Below are 20,111 nucleotides of genomic sequence, written 5' to 3' on the forward strand. Positions count from 1 at the left end.
CTCCCCCAGCCTCCCAGTTTTGGTTTGACCCCCTGTTTGAACAAAGTCAAATCTAATTGTGGCTAAAAAGTTGCACATATTGTCTAGTTTCAGGTCAAAATCAAAGGCACTCAAGCATTTATAACACATTTAGCATAAATAGAAACTTTGACATGGCTCTGACCTGCTTGAAAAGCTCAGGTTCTGCAAGAAGCTCACAAAACTCAACTAAGACAGCCTGTGTTTTGTAACAAAATCTGAAACCAGGGGAACTTCCCTGTTCTGGGGTTTCATTCTGAAAGATCCATGCAGCTGTAACTAGAATTATTAGCCACCAAAATCACTGTCCCTTAAAATGCTGGTGAGGGGAATATGCTACCGGATATGGAAGATAGTGAGGAAAGGTTTTGAATTTTGGTGGTCAATCCTGCTTTGAATGCTTTTTTGAAAGACTGGCTACATATGAAAAGCTCCTGTAGGTAATGAAAGGAGTCTGAGGAATGGCTCTGGTCCCAGTTCTGCATCTAGTTCTGTGCATATGGGGCTGGCATTGACTTCAGAGGGGCTATGTAAAGGTAGAGGGATCTGATCATACAGATCTGCAAGAGGATTAGGGCCTGAATCAAGACTTTAGACCATTTTAAAAAAAAAGATGACTATATTTGGAAGGGTTTTTGCTTTCCCCTGTCGTGTCATTATCAATTCTATTTACTAGCACTATAAATATTTTAGTTAAATGGTTTAAACAAGGCACATAATCCTTCAACATTTCCAGGCACGTGGTGTTGCTGAGAAAGGCCCTGAGATCATCTGATTCCTTCCAAAAAGGTTATTAACCCTTTGTAACCCAATAAACTGATATAATTTGAAAACAGGGTCTTATAATGGAAAGTATAGGCCCTCCTTATCGATAGGCATTGCTACCAACTCTCCTGATACTCTCAGTGAATTTGGTGCATATGTAACACTGACAGACCCCAGTCATCGGCAGGATCGAACCTGGGACCTCTGCAGCTGGCTGCAGAGCAGCACACTCATTAATCTGTCTAAGTGGTCTCGGTGCCACTAGACGGGACGCAACACCACACTCAGGAGGTGTGTAGGCTACACATACTGTGAGGGTAATGAGGAAATTGTCCTGAATCATAAGTGAGGCTCCAGTGTGCTACTGCAGTACAAATAATACTCATAATAAGCAGGCTTAAAAAGAAGTGGTGGGGGGGAGCCAACAACCCAGCTACATTTACTGTCTCGTTTTATGTGCATTTGCTGAGGTAGGGAGGATTGCCAGTGCATACATCAGACCTGACTAAAGGAGCTGTAATGTCTTTAGTAAACTAACGTTTAATTAATTTTCAGCCTATTTCCTCCACAGTATAAATTTGCTGGTCCCCAGTGGTTCCTTGGTTGCTGTTGTTGGCCATGTTGGCTGTGGGAAGTCTTCACTGGTATCAGCTCTTCTTGGTGAAATGGAAAAGCTTGAAGGACATGTGGCAGTGAAGGTGGGTTCTAGATACGATGGTACTTCAAAATAATGTATTAACACACCTAGCATATTATATACACGCACATAGTAACTTGTTTATATATACATAGCGTATGAATATATACGTCAGCTTGGGCAGAGAATTCAGGGGTGTCTGTTCTTTTACCAACTTCTCTGGATGCTTGTTTGGGTTTTGCTCATTATGTTTGATTAAATTAAACAGGTGTGGTTTTTCCTAAGATTTCTACTGTACATCAGCAATTAGTGCACGAGTATGTACAGTACATATGTACTGTAGTGTGTGACTATGTATGTGCCTATTACATATAGATTTGAATTAGCTCTGTAATTGTAAATCACAGTTCATTAAAGGTAAATCCATTCCACGATGAATAGTAAATCACAGAGGTTTGGTTTTTTTTCATTTTAGGGATCTGTTGCTTATGTTCCACAACAAGCCTGGATTCAGAATGCCACCCTGAAAGATAATATTTTGTTTGGCCAACAACATAATGAACAGAAGTATCAAAATGTCTTGGAGGCCTGTGCTTTAAAAACTGACCTTGAAGTACTTCCAGGGGGAGATCATACTGAGATAGGAGAGAAGGTAGGGCCGTGACCCGCAACATGCATGATGATGCCTGCTCTGTTTGTGTGATAGAAATAATGCTTTATATTTAGACCTTGATCCAGCAAAGTTTTTAAGCAGATGCTTAACTTTAAGCTTATGTTTAAGTCCATCCTATTAAACAAAGCTCTTAAGTATGGGCATAACTTTAAGTGCGTGTTGAAGTGCTTTGCTGACTGGGGATCATAGACCTGATCTTGTGAGATAGGAAGCATCCTCTACACCCAATCAAGTTCTGAGTGTGATAAGGAATTCTGTCCATGGGAGAACCAGTGGGAGAACACTTCAGCCTCTCTAACCACTCAGTGACAGACTTGAAGGTGGCAATTTTGCAACAAAAACATTCAAAAACAGACTCCAAAGAGAGACTGCTGAACTTGAATTAATATGCAAATTAGATACAATTAACTCAGGCCTAAACAGAGACTGGGAATGGTTGGGTCATTACACTAATTGAATCTATTTCCCTATGTTAAGCTCTCCTCACATCTTCTATGAGTCATCTTAATTATCACTTCAAAAGTTTTTTTCTTCTGCTGATGATAGCTCATCTCAGTTGATTAGACTCTTCCTGTTGGTATGCGTACTTCCACCTTTTCATGTTCTCTGTATGTATAAATATCTCCTGTCTGTGTCTGAAGAAGTGAGCTGTAGCTCACGAAAGCTCATGCTGAAATAAATTTGTTAGTCTCTAAGGTGCCACAAGTACTCCTGTTCTTTTTGTGGATACAGACTAACACGGCTGCTACTTTGAAACCTGTCCATGTCAGTTTCAGAATCCATGCTCCCCCACGTGGCGGGAATGTGATACAACTCACACCAAGCATGGTATAGGATCCTCTCCTAACTCCATATTCAAAATAGAAATCAGCTTGTTACACAACTGTTTCCCAAACTAACGATGGTTTTGCAAAGGCTCACAAGTTTCATGCCACCATGGGCACTGTGGTGTGAACGTGAGTGGATATATTGAATCGCATGGAAAGCAGGAACAATGTGGCAAAACATTACCGTTTCAGCTGAATCTTGCTTTGAATGTGTGTTTTGTGTCTTGTGTCTCATTTGACAGATTTGGGTTTTGATTTTTAGCAGCCCCGTTTAAGAATTCATTTGGTTCCAGGGCTCTTGTAAGTTGCTACAAAGAATTTTCCATTTGTAAGTTGCCAAATTCTTTCCTTTCAGATAGCAGTGCATGCACAAGCATCTTTATTAGAGTTCCGTTTCCACCTTCAACTCTACCTGTGCTATTCTATTCAGGCTCTTCTACTGTGCCCATCACCGTAGCATCTGAGTGCTTGTGAGCCGTAAGGATGTCCCTGCTATTGCTTGGATTAAATTGTATTGTAGGTGATTGTATTTTGTCCTCTCCTTCCACCTTGCAGGGCATCAACCTCTCGGGTGGCCAAAGGCAGAGAGTGAGCATTGCCCGCGCTGTGTTCAGTGACGCTGATGTGTACCTGTTAGATGACCCTCTTTCAGCTGTGGATTCCCACGTTGCTAAGCACATCTTTGACAATGTTATTGGACCAGAAGGGGCACTTAAAGGAAAAGTAAGCCTGTGCTTGGATTCTCTTTTCTATACACACACGCAATCCAGAACTATCTGAGGTTAACTGGCCTCCTATTTTAATACTGGGAGTTGAGTTCTGAATAGCTCCCTGAACTCTTCATTTCCTTGTTCTTTTGGAAAAGGTGCCACTGCCAGATTCTCAGTCAAGAGCTATTGTTCTGACATGCCCAAGGGTGGGGATGTGAAAAGCTCTTAAGCCTGGAGAGTGTTTCTTCAAGTCCTGTGGAAACTTGTTCTCCCATGGAAACTGACATCTAACACTGCTGAAATCAAAATATATGGAGGAATTTAGAGCGGTCCCGTCCTTTGAGCTGCCCCAGGACCGTGACAAGGAACAGTGCTAAGTGGGGGGAATGTTGTGAACCACTTAGCGTTTCTACAAAACTCTGTGGTATTCTGTTGCCTAGAGGTTGCTGATTCAGGGTCTTGTCAGATCTCATATGCAGCATTGAGCTATGTCAGAGCTCAGAGGGGAGACCGCAAGAAAAACAGTCTTACAGGAAGCGGCCTTGATGATTCAGCAATTGGCATTTGTCGCCAAGTCCGCACAGAGCTAGTTCCCCACTGTGGTGTTAGTGGGCTGCTACCATTTTTAAAGCCAAGGCCTCATCGCCATTAAATATTCCTTTAATCCTCTTTGCAAGAGTCAGGGGTTTTACACCTACTGTCCTAGCCAAATTCCACTACATTTTGTCAAAATTCCCCCTGATATTTCACCCTTATCCGACAGTCACTTTTTATCCTAAAAATGTTACATAGTGATTGCTGCGTGTTGTTAAACAGCTGCAGCATTCCACCCCAGAGGCAGCTTTGTAGCACTGACTTGTTTCATTCTCCCATACAGACCCGAATGCTAGTGACCCATGGCATCACCTTTCTGCCTCAGGTGGATCATATTGTGGTCCTTGTGGATGGCAAAATCTCGGAAATGGGATCCTACCAAGAGCTTTTGAAGCAAAATGGGGCTTTTGCAGAATTTCTTCGAAATTATGCACCTGATGAAGACGTAGAAGAGGATGAGCTAACAAGTACAGCAGTTCTTATTTGTCTTGAATCATAGCTTTTGTATCAGTTAGGTCATGAATTTCCCTATATATAAATGTTACCTGCTCCTGCGATACATGCCTGTAGGGAAATGTAATAGTCCAGCCTTAGATTCCCTTTTTATCTTCTAGCTAGTAATGAAAATGTTATGTACTGTGAGGGTCTTTTTTTTATGCTTAGTAAGCTGGCATAGTGTAAGTTAACCCATCCTGTGTACTGAATGCAAGTTAGTAATACAGAAGTTTAAGTAAGCAAACATATTTCTTTCCTCTTGCAAAAGGATTTACCCAATCTGCCTGAGGCTAAGTACTTGTTTTATAAGATAATGTAAGAAATTACTTTCCCTCGGTGTTTTTAATACAGAGAAATCCTTTTTACAGTTGGCAAAGACAGGATCAGTGGGAAAACGTAGTGCCCTTTGGACTCTGTTTTTCCAAGCGGGTACCCAGAGCACAGTATCTCTGTTACATAGCATGAAACACATGTCATTTTAATCTGGATTTCTTCTAGGCCTAATTTGTCCCTGATTAGATGGTGGAAGACGAAAGTATTTTGGCAAATGTTTCCTGTGTATGGCTGTATTCCCATAAAGTTTGGCTGCAGAAGCGTGTGTCCTGACAAACAAGATGCCAGAGGTTGTACACAACCTCTTCTAGCAATAATAGACATTTACAGCAGCTTCCTAGACTCTCAATCCTTCATCCCAAGATAATGGGACGTCAGGGCAGGTTCTGCTCATGAGTTTGATCAGATATAATTACAATACTACTTAGCACGTACGGCACATAGCTTCCAAAGTGCTTTGCCAACATTAATCTTCACAACAGCTCTGTGAGATGGGAGCATTGTGGGGAGACAGAGGCATAGAGAGGATGTGAATCAGCCAAGTTGCAGAGGGAGTTGGTGTCAAAGTTAGCTTTAGAAATCAGGAGCGCCTTGCTGCCAGTTCTGTGTTTGGATCACACTTTTCTCCAGAATAGCAAAAGTTACCGAACGCACTAGCTCCCTGCAAGTATGCAGCACTGCAGTCTCAAACAGACTTCCAAAGCCACTGTGAGCTTCATAACGCTTATCTCCAACTAGCGTATTTGCCTCTGGCTTTTGACACCAGTTTCCTATAAGCTGCCCTCAGCAGACAGCTAAAATGCAATCTTTTATTACAGTGCTGGAGGATGAAGAGGTCTTGCTCGCTGAAGATACACTCAGCAACCACACTGATCTGGCAGATAATGAGCCTGTGACAAATGAGGTCCGCAAGCAGTTCCTTAGGTAGGCCTGATGTCCTCTTGTGAATGAAGCCTTCAGCTGGGCTGAAACATGTTTTAAGGAGCCCGTCTTTAACACGAGCAGCTAATTAATTTTGCTCTCCAGTCTGACCCCACTGTACTCTGTATCTTTCAGCATAGACTTTAGTTTCCTCTTTGTATTAAAGCCTCCTGTGTCCTTTCAATTTAAAATTATAACATATAGTACAGGGGACAAAACCTGTACTCCTATGAACCAGTTCATGAGAAGTGTATTAATATGAGCAAGGATGTAGTTTTCAGATGGTGCTGCCATGAATATTTACACACACAGCTTCGATCTGCTGCCAGTTAGATTAATAATATGCCTTTGCAATAGCACCTTTCATCAGAGTATCTCGGAACTCTTTAAAAGCATTAATGGATGTTAGCTGCATTTTACATGTGTGGAAACAGAAGAAGAGAGAGATTAGGCACCTGAGTTTCAAAATGTTAGCCTTAAAATTAGGCACCTAAATATTCCATTTGATTTTTAGATGTGCTGAGCACTTGTAACTTCCATCAACTTCTATAGGAATTGTCTTCTCAATGCCTCTGAAAATGAGACCATATAAGTAGGTGTCTAACTATGGATTTATGTCTCTGACCTTGGCCTACCCAGGCCCACAAGTCTCAGAGGGAGTCAGGGGCAGAGCTGGGAGTTGTGCCCAGTCCTGTGTTTGAACCGCTATGCTATGCCTCCTCTCTGCTAATAAATCCATCGTTTCAACTAGGCAAATTAGTGTGATATCGTCAGAGGGAGAATGTCCCAAGAAGATGTCCACAAGAAGAAGAGTGTGTGAAAAGAATTCTGCAGAGCCGCCTCAACCACAAAAAATTCCCACTGAGAAGCTCATTCAGGCAGAAACCAGCGAAACAGGAACGGTAGGGGGTTGTTGGTTGTTTTTGTTGTTGTTTTTTTTCCTTATTTTTCTCCAATTATAAAAAGTCACTTTTTATTACATCTATAAAAAGCTCTTCTATTAATGTTTCATTGAACATATAGACATTGGCATTGCAAAAGCCAAACTATAGCATTTGTCCTACTGGAGTAGGCTGCTGCTGCTTTAAATCTAGGGTCCTTCCAGCAACTTCTGCACCTGGCCTATGCTATATATTTAGGAGAGAGAATTTCTTCCTGGTCCTGCTGTGAGCATCTTGTGCCCTGAAGCATGATGTTTGATCACTCCAACTTCACACAGCACAGGTCTAAATGTTGTTCATTTCAAAGTGATCAAACCCTTTTTAAATCCAGCTGTAGGATTTGATTCTCACCACCTGCAGCAGCAAATTCTATGGGCCAACTGCATGCCATGTGAATGCGTGTTTATTTTAATTTAAATTTTAGCTTCGGTTACCATTTGAGAGAGATTTGTGTTACACACCAATGTTGAGACAAGTATGTATTGCAGATCTGTCTTGTAAGAGTAACTGTGATGTATTGAAGGATGATGGATTAAATTGGGGATGGAGGTGATTGAGAAGACTGAGCACAGGAAAGAAAGAAAATATAATGAAAATAACCAGGACGTTTGTGTCCCCATAGAGGGGTCTTAGATTGTCACACAACTGAGCAACAGTGAGAGTATTTTCTACACATTAAATGTTGTAGATGCTCAGTGTGTCAGACATCAGGGGAGCTGTTGGTTAAGCATTATTTGTTGGTGGTATCAATTTTCTTTATGAGCTTTTGAAAAGCACCTAAATCAATGGGATTTGTGCATCTAATAATCTCCCCTTATATTCTTTTAGAGCTTTCATTAGGGTCCCTCTGTCCCTTCCCACAATAATGACTTTTTGAGCCAGAGTTGTTAACTTGGAGATAGAAGTTCTACCCTGTTATTTTGCTTCACACGTTTCTTTTGTTCAAGTGCCTTTGTGTGATTTTTTTTTTTCCCCTCGAACTTTTGGCCAAGACTTTCAAAAGTGACTCATGAGTGTTGGGTGCCCAACCTGAGATGTGGTAAAGAGACCTGATTTTTTCGAAGGGTGGGGTGCTCAGCACTTTCTGTAAATCACCCCAAATCACTACTCACTCCTGAAAATCTTGACCTTTGCCTTCTATAGCCCTTAGCTCTGCTCCGCCACCTTTCACCCTGTATCTTTAAACATTGTAATAAAATACAGTTAGTTGGAAAAGAGAAAAGAGACCTGAATATTTCACAGCAATCACCATTGATTCTCAGTAGAGATGCAACAGAACTACCTGTTTTAAAGCTGCGACCCGGATGCTGAGCTCAGTCAGATAAATGTCACTCTCTGCACTACAATATGTTAGTATTTTTGGCAATTTCCTGTTTACTGGGCCATCTACTGGAGAGCTTTCACTCTGGTCACTCTTGTTATTTCTGTGAACTCCAGACAGCAACTGAATGTACTTTGTAAATATATTGTGCTTTACACATTTACAGGTAAAGCTGACAGTTTTCTGGCAGTACATGAAGGCTGTTGGCCTCGTGACTTCTTTAGTTATGTGCTTCCTGCATGGCTGTCAAAATGCTGCTGCAATTGGGGCCAACGTATGGCTCAGTGACTGGACGAATGAACCTGTCATAAACGGCACTCAGCGTAACACAAGTATGCGAGTTGGAGTATATGCTGCTCTGGGACTCTTGCAAGGTAAGAGTGTTTCTCCAATTAATACAGTTAAAATATTTAGATGCACCCTCGCTGAGCAAAGAAGGCATACTGGGAAAGGCATAACAATAGCCACGGGGGGCTCTAAGCTTCTAAAACGCTGTAACCTGAGCAAGGGCAGTAGAACACCACAAAGCTAGTAAAATTTGTCCAAATCAACACTTCAAAGACTGCATAGTGGAAGTGAAGGAAAGATTGAGAAAGCTGGAGAATGATGGAAACTGAGAAAGAGGGGAGAAGGGAAGGGGCCTGAGAAGTACCGGAGGGTGTGAATTCCTGGATGGTAGAGGTGATGCAGAGGTCAGGATTGAGGCACACTGTGTGGAGGACTTGTAGAAGGGTGAGGGAGACTATCTTTATAGATAATAAGGGTTGGCTGTCTGGATCCTGCAGACCTTTCTCCTGTAAGTAATCTCACTGAAGTCAACGGTTAAATCACCTGTGACCAGAACATACTGGGACTAACGTGATTGAAGGCTGTAGGGCCCTGCTGTAGTAATGAGAAAAGTCTGCTGGCACAATAAAAACTGCTGGATCAGTAAAAGTCAAAAGCTGCATCTTGCGAATGGCATATTCACAAACCTCTGCAAATGTCTTCTTCGTATAACAGGCCTGCTAGTGCTGATCTCTTCCTTCACCCTGGCGATGGGTGGCATCAACGCAGCCCGAAAACTCCATGCTGCGCTGCTGGAGAACAAGTTTCACACCCCACAGTCTTTCTTCGACACAACTCCCACAGGCCGAATCATCAACCGCTTCTCTAAGGACATATATGTGATTGATGAAGTGATACCACCCACTATCCTGATGTTCCTAGGAACCTTTTTCACTTCTGTGTCAACTATGCTTGTAATCATATCGAGCACTCCCCTCTTTGCTGTGGTTATAATACCTCTAGCAATTGTATATTTCTTTGTACAGGTATGTCTGACTGCCAACCTGATGATCATTATGGTACTGTTCCTACTCTTTAGTTTAGAGCACTTAATTTAGGAGCTTGGAACATATTATCACTGCACTGATATTACTGGTAAAAGCCTCCCCAGGGCAGTGGCAGGAGACTCGTCTTTTTAAATCTTTTGTTTAGCTTATGAAAAAGATCAGGAGATGACTTGATTATGGTGTTATCAGTACCTTCATGGGGAGAAAACACCAGGCATTAAAGGGCTAATCTAGTGGAAAAAGGCAAAAGAACCACCAATGGCTGGAATTTGAAACAAGATAAATTCAAGTTAGAAATAAGGCACAAATTTCTAATGGTGTGAGTGATTAACCACTGCAAAGAACTGTCAAGGCAGGTATTGGGTTTTGCTTCTTTTGATGTCTTCAGATCAGGACTGGATGTATTTCTGAAAGAATAGATTTAGTTTCACATAAATGATTGAAGAAGAGCTGTGGGTAAGCTTGAAAGCTTGCCTCTTTCACCCACAGAAGCTGGTCTAATACCAAATATTACCTCACCACTTTGTCTCTAATATCCTGGGACCAACATGGCTACAGCGATACTGCATACAAATTATTGGGCTTCATTACAGGGTTAACTGGGTGAAATTCTCTGGCCTGTGTTATACAGGAGATCAGGCTAGATGACCACAGTGGTCCTTTCTAGCCTTAGGATGTATGAATGAGCCATGGAAAATGAATTCCCTTCTGACTCCTACATGCGGGGCCTCTAAGTCATGCAAAAAGTCACGGTAGGTGGGCTCTGGGGCAGGCCTGCAGTGCCGTTGTGTATGCTGTGTCTGTGGGTACAGTTCTGAATCTTTTGGTAGGTTCACAACTTTTTGGCAGTAAGATGCCATTTTCCTTGGTTACACGTGGAGGCAAATAGGGCCTGATCCAAAGGCTACTGAAGCCAATGGAAAACTCTGAGAGTGGCCTTGTTGTTCTCATGTAAGTAGCCGTGGTTAATCCCTATTGTCCTTTACCGTTAGCATTAATATCTGGACTATTTCAGGTATTTTCTTTGTTCACATAAATTACTAATATTTCTTTTGTGTGTTTGTGTTTAATGATGGCAGCGGTTCTATGTGGCTACCTCTCGCCAGTTAAAGCGCCTGGAATCTGTTAGCAGATCCCCAATATATTCCCATTTTTCGGAAACAATCACAGGGGCTAGTGTTATCCGAGCCTACAGGAGAGAAAATGCCTTTGTATGCCTGAGTGACTTGAAAGTGGATGAAAATCAGAAAAGTTATTTTCCTAGCATTGTTTCCAACAGGTAAAACCAGCACAAAATGTTATATGTCATTCTTGCTGAAGCAAGCATATCTTTCCATCATCTTCCAAGTGATCATTTACCCCTGTGTTTGCTCATTTAACAGGTGGCTGGGTGTTCGAATTGAATTAATAGGGAATTTTGTTGTCCTGTTTGCTGCCCTCTTTGCTGTGTTAGGTAAAAACAGCCTGAATGCTGGCCTGGTAGGACTGTCCGTATCCTACGCATTACAGGTGTGTATAATTTTGCTGTGGGATGTTGCTGAATATTAAGTCATACAGGGCACTGTTATATGACCGACGTTTAATAAGCACTCATAAAAGACAGAGTTAATAGGTAAGTAGTGCTATTCCGGGTTATAATAGTAATAGCTTACATACACATAGACAGTACTTAAAACGTGCCCAAATGCTACACAAATGCATACAGTATATAGGACTTGCTTCCCCCACCAGTGAAATGTAGTCACCTTTAAGATGGACTACAGTTGTTCTTTAATAGCCCACAGGAACAGTGCACAATGGTTTAAGACAGGAAGGGAAGAAAATTATCTTATTCGGATGAAGGTCCATTGAGAGTTTAGGTAGGCAGGATAGACTGTACTTCCTGAATGTCCTAATGAGTATCCAGGCTCTCCTGCTAGATGCCTGTTTCTGAGACTGCATTTTCCCAGCTTGCTCTTCAGGCTGCATTCAGGCTCTTAAGGGAGCGGGCTATTTCTGAATCACTAGATTTTCTTTTTGGTACTGTTTAAGGAGACCTGCACATTCCTTGTCCAGACATGGTGTATAGGGTTTTTGGCAGCCAAGGGTGATGGATTTGGTGGTGGCCTTAAAGATTTACTTTGCTAATTCTTGAGTTTGCTTGATCTACTTAATTATTATGCAGGATACAGACTATATATTAATCGATGAGGTTAGTGTAATTGTCCCTGTCTGCCTTTCTGTAGCTCCACTGTAGCCTTGGGCAAGTGGTCACTCTAGGTATGGTAATCCTTATTTGGATGAGAATTCTTGCTGTGGATGAAATTTCAAGGACCTTGCAGGTGGCTGGTAGAGGGTGGTCCCAGCAGAAGTGACCCAACTGAGATCCGGGGAGTAGCCCTGGTTCTAGCAGGCAGAGTGAAAAGTTGCTGGTTGCTTAAGACCATGAAGAAGGTATAATTTGTTGTGGGAGGCCCAATTTGCAAGGTCTATTTCATTTTGTTGAGATTCTCTATAGGTCCATCTGGTATGGTGGTTATTAAAGTTTTTGTCATAGATGGAAGGATGCTGGAGTGATGGTAGAGGAGGAGCAGGCATAAAACTCACCAGATACATGGCAGTAGAAGGTCTCTCCAAATAGTGTTGCCATACACCTGACCAGCATCACTAAAACAGGCCAAAAACAAAATATTAAAAGTGTAAATCAAAAAAGAGTGGCATCAATACAGGCAATCTCCACAGCTCAAACCCAAGGTGAAAACTTCCAGCCATTCTCGAGGGAAGAAATAGAAAAGCACTGAAATCAATTAAAATAGGAAAAGCCTGCAGCTTTGCCAGTGATATCATCAGAACTACTACATCATCTTGGGAAAATAAGTCAGCACTGGTTGTCCATTTTCATCCACGTCACACTTTTCAAGAGAAGAAGAAAACTGGAACTGTCTTTTTTGATGACGCCATCTGGCACATTGGTCTGCTGTACCAGACGGCAGGAGTTCTTCCTAGATGAGTTGTCATAGCAACTGAGCAGATGGCTCTGAGGCAGACATTTTTAGCTGGCTCTGGGCCACAAAACCAGCATCTGGAGATTCCAGAAAAATGGTCTCCTGCCAAGCTTAATGCTGGCACCAACTGTATTTAATGTGTTCACCGGTGACCTACTGAACACCATCTCTGGGCAGCTCAAGGACACTGACTGTATCTGCTTGGCGTCAAGGGTCCGTGACTTCCAAAAGGTTGAAGAGAACCTGAACAGTGATGTGACTGACATAGGTGACTATTGCAAGAAATGGAGACTGAAACCAAGTATATCAAAGACCGTATCAAGGTGTTTTCATGTACACCATGCTCCGAGCCAGCTTGAGCTTAACATCAGTCTAAAGCCACTGTACCTAGTCACCCTAGATCATCCACTGACCTACAAATACCACCTCACAAATGTCATTTAAAAAAAATATCAAGAGCAGAAACTGTCTCCTGAACAATCTTCTGGGGTTCTTCTGGGAAGTCAGTAGGCAAAGACTGCATAATTTGGGACTTGTCCTCTGCTACTCAGTTGGCAAATATTGTGTCCCAGTTTGAATAAACTTGGCCCATGCTAGCCTAGTGGACATGCAGCTTAATCATATCCTAAGAGTTATCAGAAGCATACTGAAGCCAACAAAACTCGTTACCAGTCCTAGTCAATGTTCCTCCACCTAATATATGATGTCAGAATGCAGCCAACAATCTGATCACCAAGATACAGCAAATTCCAAACTTGCCGCTGTTCAGGGATATATGGGATGTGCCCCACCACTGACTACGTAGCAGAAATCCCCTCTGGGCAGTGCTGCATGTTCTCCATCCGACTGATAACATCTTCAGCTCACTGAGGCAGACAGAGAGAGCCTCTGCCCCTACCAGGAACTCCCACATTTTCACCAGGCCAGATGAACCCACCTCTGGAGCCAGTTTCAGGTGTGGTTCCTTGTGCCCAGCCCGACTTTGCTTGAGGCATCCAGGACAAGCCCACTGTGCATCTTTGTGACCATGAGTGGTCAAGACTTTTAGGCCTCATCTGCAAACTAATACTGCTGGAGCACTGGTTCAATACTGATTCAGAAGAAAGGGGGTCACTTACTGAATCACCACCACAGATATGATGGAATTACAGCCCTAGGTGCTGTGATAGTACCAGTTAAATCTTAAACACCCTGAATTTATATATATACCAATAGAGACAAGCAGTAATTATCTATTTTAGGTACTTATGTAGGTCCTATTACTGTAGTATCTGAGTGCCACACAGTCTTTAATGTATTTATCCTCACAGTACCCCATAAAACAGGGCAGTGATATTGTCCCTGTTTTACAGATGGGAAACTGAGGCACAGAGACACAAAGTGACTCACCTAAGGTCACACAAGGAGTCGGTGGGAAAGCAGAGAACTGACCCCAGGCCTCCAAGTCCCAGGCCAACACCCTGACCACTGCACCAGCCTTGCTCTCCAATAAATACTTATCCCTTGTAATCTTTCGTCTCTTAATTTATATTTCATTGGATGTTTTCCTTGAAAATAAGAGGAGAGCAGAAAAAAAGACAATTGAACAAAAAAGTGAAGGGAAAGAAAGAATGGTCGGGGGCCAGGAGAGAGCCATCTTGGTTTCCATCCTCTGGGGATCAGTCAAAGATTTCTAAAAAAAATTAGACCAGATCTTTTTTTCTTAAAAAGGGACAATCCAGATGCTAAGACAGTCAGGGAAAGGCCTTCAAGAACCTGCCGATAATTGTAGTATACAAGACGTCTCCATTCTGATTGCCTCATAGGAATTGCAGTAGGTTAGATGTTCGCATACAAGGCTCCTCAAAATGCTGCAGATTTAACTGGCAAAGTCAAAGCAAAATGGTGATCTGTAGGTTTGACCCTACTGTTTGAAAACCTAGTCCATCCTGGTCACTTCCAGTGGAAGACTGTCCAAGATCAGTATACGTCTCTGTAATTACTACTTGCGTTATGATACCACTTAGAGCTCCTAGTTAAGGTCAGGACCCAGTTGTGCTAGGCACTATATGTATGCACAGTAAGAGACAGTCCCTGCCCCCAAAAGCTTGCAGTCTAAATATGTAGACAGACAATAGAAGGGAGAAATGAAGTAGTATTCCCATGTTAGGGATAGGGATCTGAGAGACAGAGAGATGTGGAATCTACAAAGCAACTGAGACTTCTAATGTCTGTTTAGCTGCCTAAATTTTATTGATTTCAGTTGAAATTAGGAGCCCAAATAGAAGTAACTTTGTGGATTCCATCATAAGAAATGATTTAACCAAAGTCACAGAGCAAGACTATGGCAGAGGTGGAAATTCAGCCCATATCTTCCAAGTCCCATAATTCCTCTCTGTAAACTTCTTGCCCGGTGGTCTTTATTAGTCTTAACACAAAGCTAATTATGAACAGCATTTTATAAAGCATACTGTACTTTTGCTATTCTCTGAGGGATAATATTTTACTCTTTATATTGTCCAGGTGACATTGTCTCTGAATTGGATGGTGCGGATGACTTCGGACCTAGAATCCAACATTGTGGCTGTTGAGAGGGTGAAAGAGTATTCAGAAACTGAGACTGAGGTCAGCTCCTGAACTGTTTGGAATCAACATGTTTATTCTCAGAAATCCATAATTTCCACGTGTCTGTCAACACTTAGACAGTGGAGGACCCTGCTCTGAGGATCTGACTGCGTAACCTAGACAAATATGATGATCTAGACACTAGTTTGGGTTTGTCTGTACTACTCAGTTTTACTGTTTTTGTTAACGGGTTGTAACATAGTTGATGCTAAACATGAGCCCACATTCTCTGCAGTTGTAAGTGGGAGAAACTCCACGGAAGTCAGTGGAACATTTTTCATCAACAGAAAACTTGGCCCACAGTCCATGTCTATGTATAATATTGTAAACACGTTGTTTATAACCATGTGTTTTGACTTTTTGCTTGTGAGCAGGTGGTAACACAATTTTCCGGCTCTGTATAGGTTCTTCTCTTAATCACCTTAGCCGGTTCTCCTGTCTCCCGTGGGTTTTTTCAGAAGCACACCTCAGTCCTCTGCCCGTTATGCTTGCAGCTGAGGCAGTGTGCGGTTGCGTCCCAGCTTTTCTCAAAACACATTGACGTCTATAAACACAGTTGTGCAGCTTGGTAGATAGACAGTTATGCCTGGAAATAAGCTGCTCTGTGGATGTTTTGGCCTTCATTAGTTGTAATTCAGAGGAATGTAAGGATTAGGGTATACAGAACTAGAGAAGGGCTTGAAGGTGAGGTGCTTCAAGTTGATGTGGTAGCAGAGAGAAGGAAGCCAGACAAGATCCATAAGAGTGCATTATGGACCAGATCCTCATCTGGGGTAACATGGCATAGCTCTTTTGAAGTCAGTGGAGTTACACTGACTTATACCAGTTGAGGATCTGGTCCTATATGTTGAGATATTTCCATAGTTCTAAACTAGAAGAACCAGACTGGATGCAAGTGAAGGAATCTGTTTTTCTGGCTTATTATTCCACCATATCAAATGATAAGCAGACAGAAGTGAATTAGTCTCCTGGTGGGATTTTAGTAACCCTAAAAGTTTAATATTTTAAATCGCAGCCTGCAGCTTTTAAAACCTTAAGGGAATAATTTCTAGCTACTGTTCTCCTTTAGGCTCCCTGGATAATTGAAGACAAGAGGCCACCGGAAAACTGGCCAGCACAGGGGGAGGTGGAGTTTGTTGATTACTCAGTAAGATATAGGAAAGGCTTGGATCTGGTGCTGAAAGGCCTCAGCCTCAGAGTGAAAGGTGGAGAAAAGGTATAGTACAGCCATTTATCATATGTGAATCTTTGCCAATGTTACACATGGGATTTGCAATAACAAAAGAGGATGGGCTGGATCCTCAGCTAGGCTAAATGGGTACAGCTCCATTGAGGTCTATATCCATTTAGACCAACTGATAATCTGGCCTGATGCATTCACAATGCCTTAGAAACATCCTGAGAAGTTGCTACAGCCACTGCCTCTGTTGAGATACAGTGTGTGTGAGTGAATGAGGGATAGTCCATTCCTGAATAAAGAGAGATTCCAGTCAGTTCCTGTGGCTGACAACTCCTGGCATGGGTGGAGGTGATCCTGTTGGCCCAAATGCCTCCATTCTTCTTACCCAAGCATCCAGCAAAGGCTTTATCTTGTGGGCTTTGCTCCTTCTCAGTATATTTGAAAGTGCTGGGCCTTGCATGATGTTCCCCAGCAAGCCTGTTTTGTTTCTCCTAGGAGATTCGCCCAGTTAGGAAGCTAAGGTTAAAAGGAGGGAGAGTGGCTCCCATTCTGGATGTTTAGCTCTAGAGCTACCTTCTAGATGTGAGAATAAGTATTTTGCATAATGACATCAAATTCATACATTATGTACCTATTTATAGTTGATATTGCTCAAATTCTGGGAATAATTTGAGGCACAATTGACAGAAGGACCATTAGGGAGTGAGGAAGATCACGGTAAGGTTCTAGTCTCTCTTCTTAGCATCAGATCCTGTATAATTGCTTCTTCAGTAAAGCTGATACCCCATTTATAAATGTGCTTTGTTCCTAATTTTCCAATGCATGTTGTAGATTGGAATTGTTGGAAGAACTGGAGCTGGGAAGTCTTCCATGACCCTCTGCCTCTTTAGGATTTTGGAAGCTGTAAAGGGAGAAATTAAAATAGATGGTGTGAGAATTTCAGAGATTGGTCTTCATGACCTACGATCCAAGATAACAATTATTCCTCAGGTAAGTCAGTGCCTTTCTGTGTGTCTTACAGTAAAGGGTCTGAATTCTAGTAACTTAGCAAACAGCAAATTACTACGTAATGTATCCACAAAATCTGTAATTGATATTTACATATGTGTACACATCTACGGTAGAACCAAGTTGTTTTTACATGACTCTGTTTTATAATACTCCCAGCTGAGGATGCTTCAGATGTAAATTGAAAGTCAAGGTAAAGGATTTAATCAAGCTGTGAAAGCGGACCAAAGTGTAGGTAACTGTTTCCTATTGGACTTCACAAAAGTAAACAAGGCAATTAGTTCTAACCTTACCCCATGACTGGGGTTCATAAACTCAGCAGAAAGAACAGAGGAAGGGTGAGTTAGTAGCCCTAGCTATGTCCCATTTAATTTGACCCTTCTAATAGTTGCATTGTTTTAAAGCAGCAAAGAGTCCTGTGGCACCTTATAGACTAACAGACATTTTGGAGCATGAGCTTTCGTGGGTGAATATGCATCTGACATGCGTCTGTCGAAGTGGGTATTCACCCACGAAAGCTCATGCTCCAATATTTCTGTTAGTCTATAAGGTGCCGCAGGACTCTTTGCTGCTTTTACAGATCCAGACTAACACGGCTACCCCTCTGATATTTGACATTGTTTTAAAGTTTACACATTATGTTAACACTATGTAATTATTGGGGGTGACTTATTTTTTGTATAGTTTAAATGTACTATACTATAGCAGGGGAAAATAGACTGTACTATAGCAGGGGAAAATAGCAGGGGAAAATAGCATACTTGCAAAGGCATGTCCTAAAGTCTCTAAGTGTCAGAAATATCAGTTCCATGTGTGGGCCTCACGCTCCAAACACTTTCTTGCATGAGTTGTTTGACTCAGAAGAGAAGTCCTGTTGGACTCACTTAATGGCACAGTTTCCATGAATAAAGTTACCCATGTGGAATGGGTGCTATGCCTTGTTGTTAGGAAATGAATATTCGTTCTGGAATTCAAGGATTCCTCATCAGGCCTATGGAGCCATGCTACAGCCTTTGAAAGTCAATATCCTTTTCTAAGGTGAGTGTGAGCATGAAAATATTATCATCATTATTTAACATTTATATTGTGGTAACCTCTAAAGGCCACAACCAGGTCAGGGCCCCGTTGCACAAGACACTTTACAAATATACAAAAAACATCAGTTCCTGCCCCAAAGAGCTTACAGTTTAGAGGTGGGCAAATAATTGATATTTTCAGTTCAGTTGCCGACCTGAAAAATCATAGAATCTTCTTGAAGTCTTGTGTAACAGATGGGCGCTCAGCAGAGGAATAGTGAATCAGGCCATTAATGTTAGCAATAATGACTAAAAATGCTTGATGCATATTGGAGCAAGGTGAGGACTTCAGTAGCTCAGACATAGGTTAGGGGTTTGATACAGGAGTGGGTGGGTGGGTGAGATTCTGTGGCCTGGGTTGTGCAGGAGGTCAGACTAGATGATCATAATGGTCCCTTCTGACCCACATACACCCCCCAAAATCTCCTGTTTTGGGTCCACCCAAAGTGACCGTTTTTAGGGGGGAGGAGGCTTTTCTCACTGAAAGGAAAAACAAAACCAAATAAAAAAAAATTCAGGTTGCGCAAAATGTTTCACTTAACCAAAACCTAAACATTTTGCTTCATCTTTGGGTGTTTTTTAACCTTTTAATTTTTGGGGAGGTGAGGGGCATTGTTTTTAGTTAAATGTAACTGAATTTCATAACAAACCAGTTCAAAACAAAATGTCAGAACATTTTATTTCTAAAATGTCAAAATGAAACATTTAGACTTTTTTTCCAGCTGAAACTATTTGCCAGCTTTCACCCAAATTCATGAACAGTTCTGAACATCCCAAAACGGCATTTTTTGACAAATAAACTGTTAGCTGAAAAAAATTCACCCTGCTCTATTTATAATGTGTTGTTGCTAAGCTGGGACCTTGTATTTCAATGTAATTTAGTGTTTCTGTGGCAAACAGGATAATAATAAACTAACATACCCTTTGCTATGAGAGCACAAATGTTGATGCTCATTTTGATGTTTAGCTTATTGTGGCCAAATTCACAACAGATTATATTTAAAATGCTCTTAGAGCTCAAACTGAAGCTTGCTAGGCCTTTGAGATGTGGTCCAATGGCTACTGAAATCAGTGAAAATACAGCCATTGATTTCAATGGGCTTTGGATCAGGTTTTAGTGTGCTAGGACCACAGCTGCTTATGCTAATCATAACTTCTTCACTGCTACCTTGTCATCTCTCTGTTAGTTTTAGCCACCTATTGTCTCTTATCATATGATAGATTGTAAGACCTTTGGGGGTAGGAATTTGTTGTTTATTCCATGCCTAGCATAAAGGGGCCCTGATCCTAGATTGAGTGCTGTAGGTGCTACCACGATGCCGCTGCTAATGAACTTGGATATCCTAAAGCAGATCATTGAAATGTTATCACTTGTGTATGTAAAACATTTAAAGTTCTTGTCTAAAGAAAATGGGTTATTTATACAGGACCCTGTTCTTTTTTCTGGAACGCTGAGAATGAATTTGGATCCATTTAATAAATATTCCGAGGATGAAATATGGAAAGCTCTTGAGCTGTCGCACTTGAAGAAGTTTGTCAGCAGTAAGCCCGATAAGCTGGAGTACGAATGCTCAGAAGGGGGAGAAAATCTCAGGTAATGAATGTCCTGAGACACCCTCAGGGTTCTGGTGTCATAAGGAATATCAATTCTCTGCTCCAGGCTCTACTGAGCCCCTGACTCAGGATGTGC

The 20,111-nt window shown here is 41.8% G+C and overlaps 1 protein-coding gene across 3 annotated transcripts in view; it reads left to right on the plus strand.

Annotated features, from left to right (window-relative positions):
* The window catches only part of ABCC3 (ATP binding cassette subfamily C member 3), an 80,889-nt gene that overhangs the window by 55,605 nt on the left and 5,173 nt on the right, over positions 1-20,111 (plus strand). For all 3 annotated transcript variants that reach the window (XM_030534164.1, XM_030534166.1, XM_030534165.1), the window contains exons 16-29: positions 1,355-1,481; positions 1,896-2,072; positions 3,476-3,643; positions 4,508-4,691; positions 5,871-5,976; positions 6,725-6,875; positions 8,402-8,609; positions 9,238-9,548; positions 10,649-10,848; positions 10,952-11,078; positions 15,056-15,157; positions 16,227-16,373; positions 17,169-17,327; positions 19,849-20,015. In XM_030534164.1, the coding sequence (XP_030390024.1) occupies positions 1,355-1,481; positions 1,896-2,072; positions 3,476-3,643; positions 4,508-4,691; positions 5,871-5,976; positions 6,725-6,875; positions 8,402-8,609; positions 9,238-9,548; positions 10,649-10,848; positions 10,952-11,078; positions 15,056-15,157; positions 16,227-16,373; positions 17,169-17,327; positions 19,849-20,015 (2,334 nt within the window). The remainder of the gene's footprint in view (positions 1-1,354; positions 1,482-1,895; positions 2,073-3,475; positions 3,644-4,507; positions 4,692-5,870; positions 5,977-6,724; positions 6,876-8,401; positions 8,610-9,237; positions 9,549-10,648; positions 10,849-10,951; positions 11,079-15,055; positions 15,158-16,226; positions 16,374-17,168; positions 17,328-19,848; positions 20,016-20,111) is intronic.

Source organism: Gopherus evgoodei, chromosome 15 (assembly GCF_007399415.2).
Source record: "Gopherus evgoodei ecotype Sinaloan lineage chromosome 15, rGopEvg1_v1.p, whole genome shotgun sequence".
Classification (NCBI taxonomy): domain Eukaryota; kingdom Metazoa; phylum Chordata; order Testudines; family Testudinidae; genus Gopherus; species Gopherus evgoodei.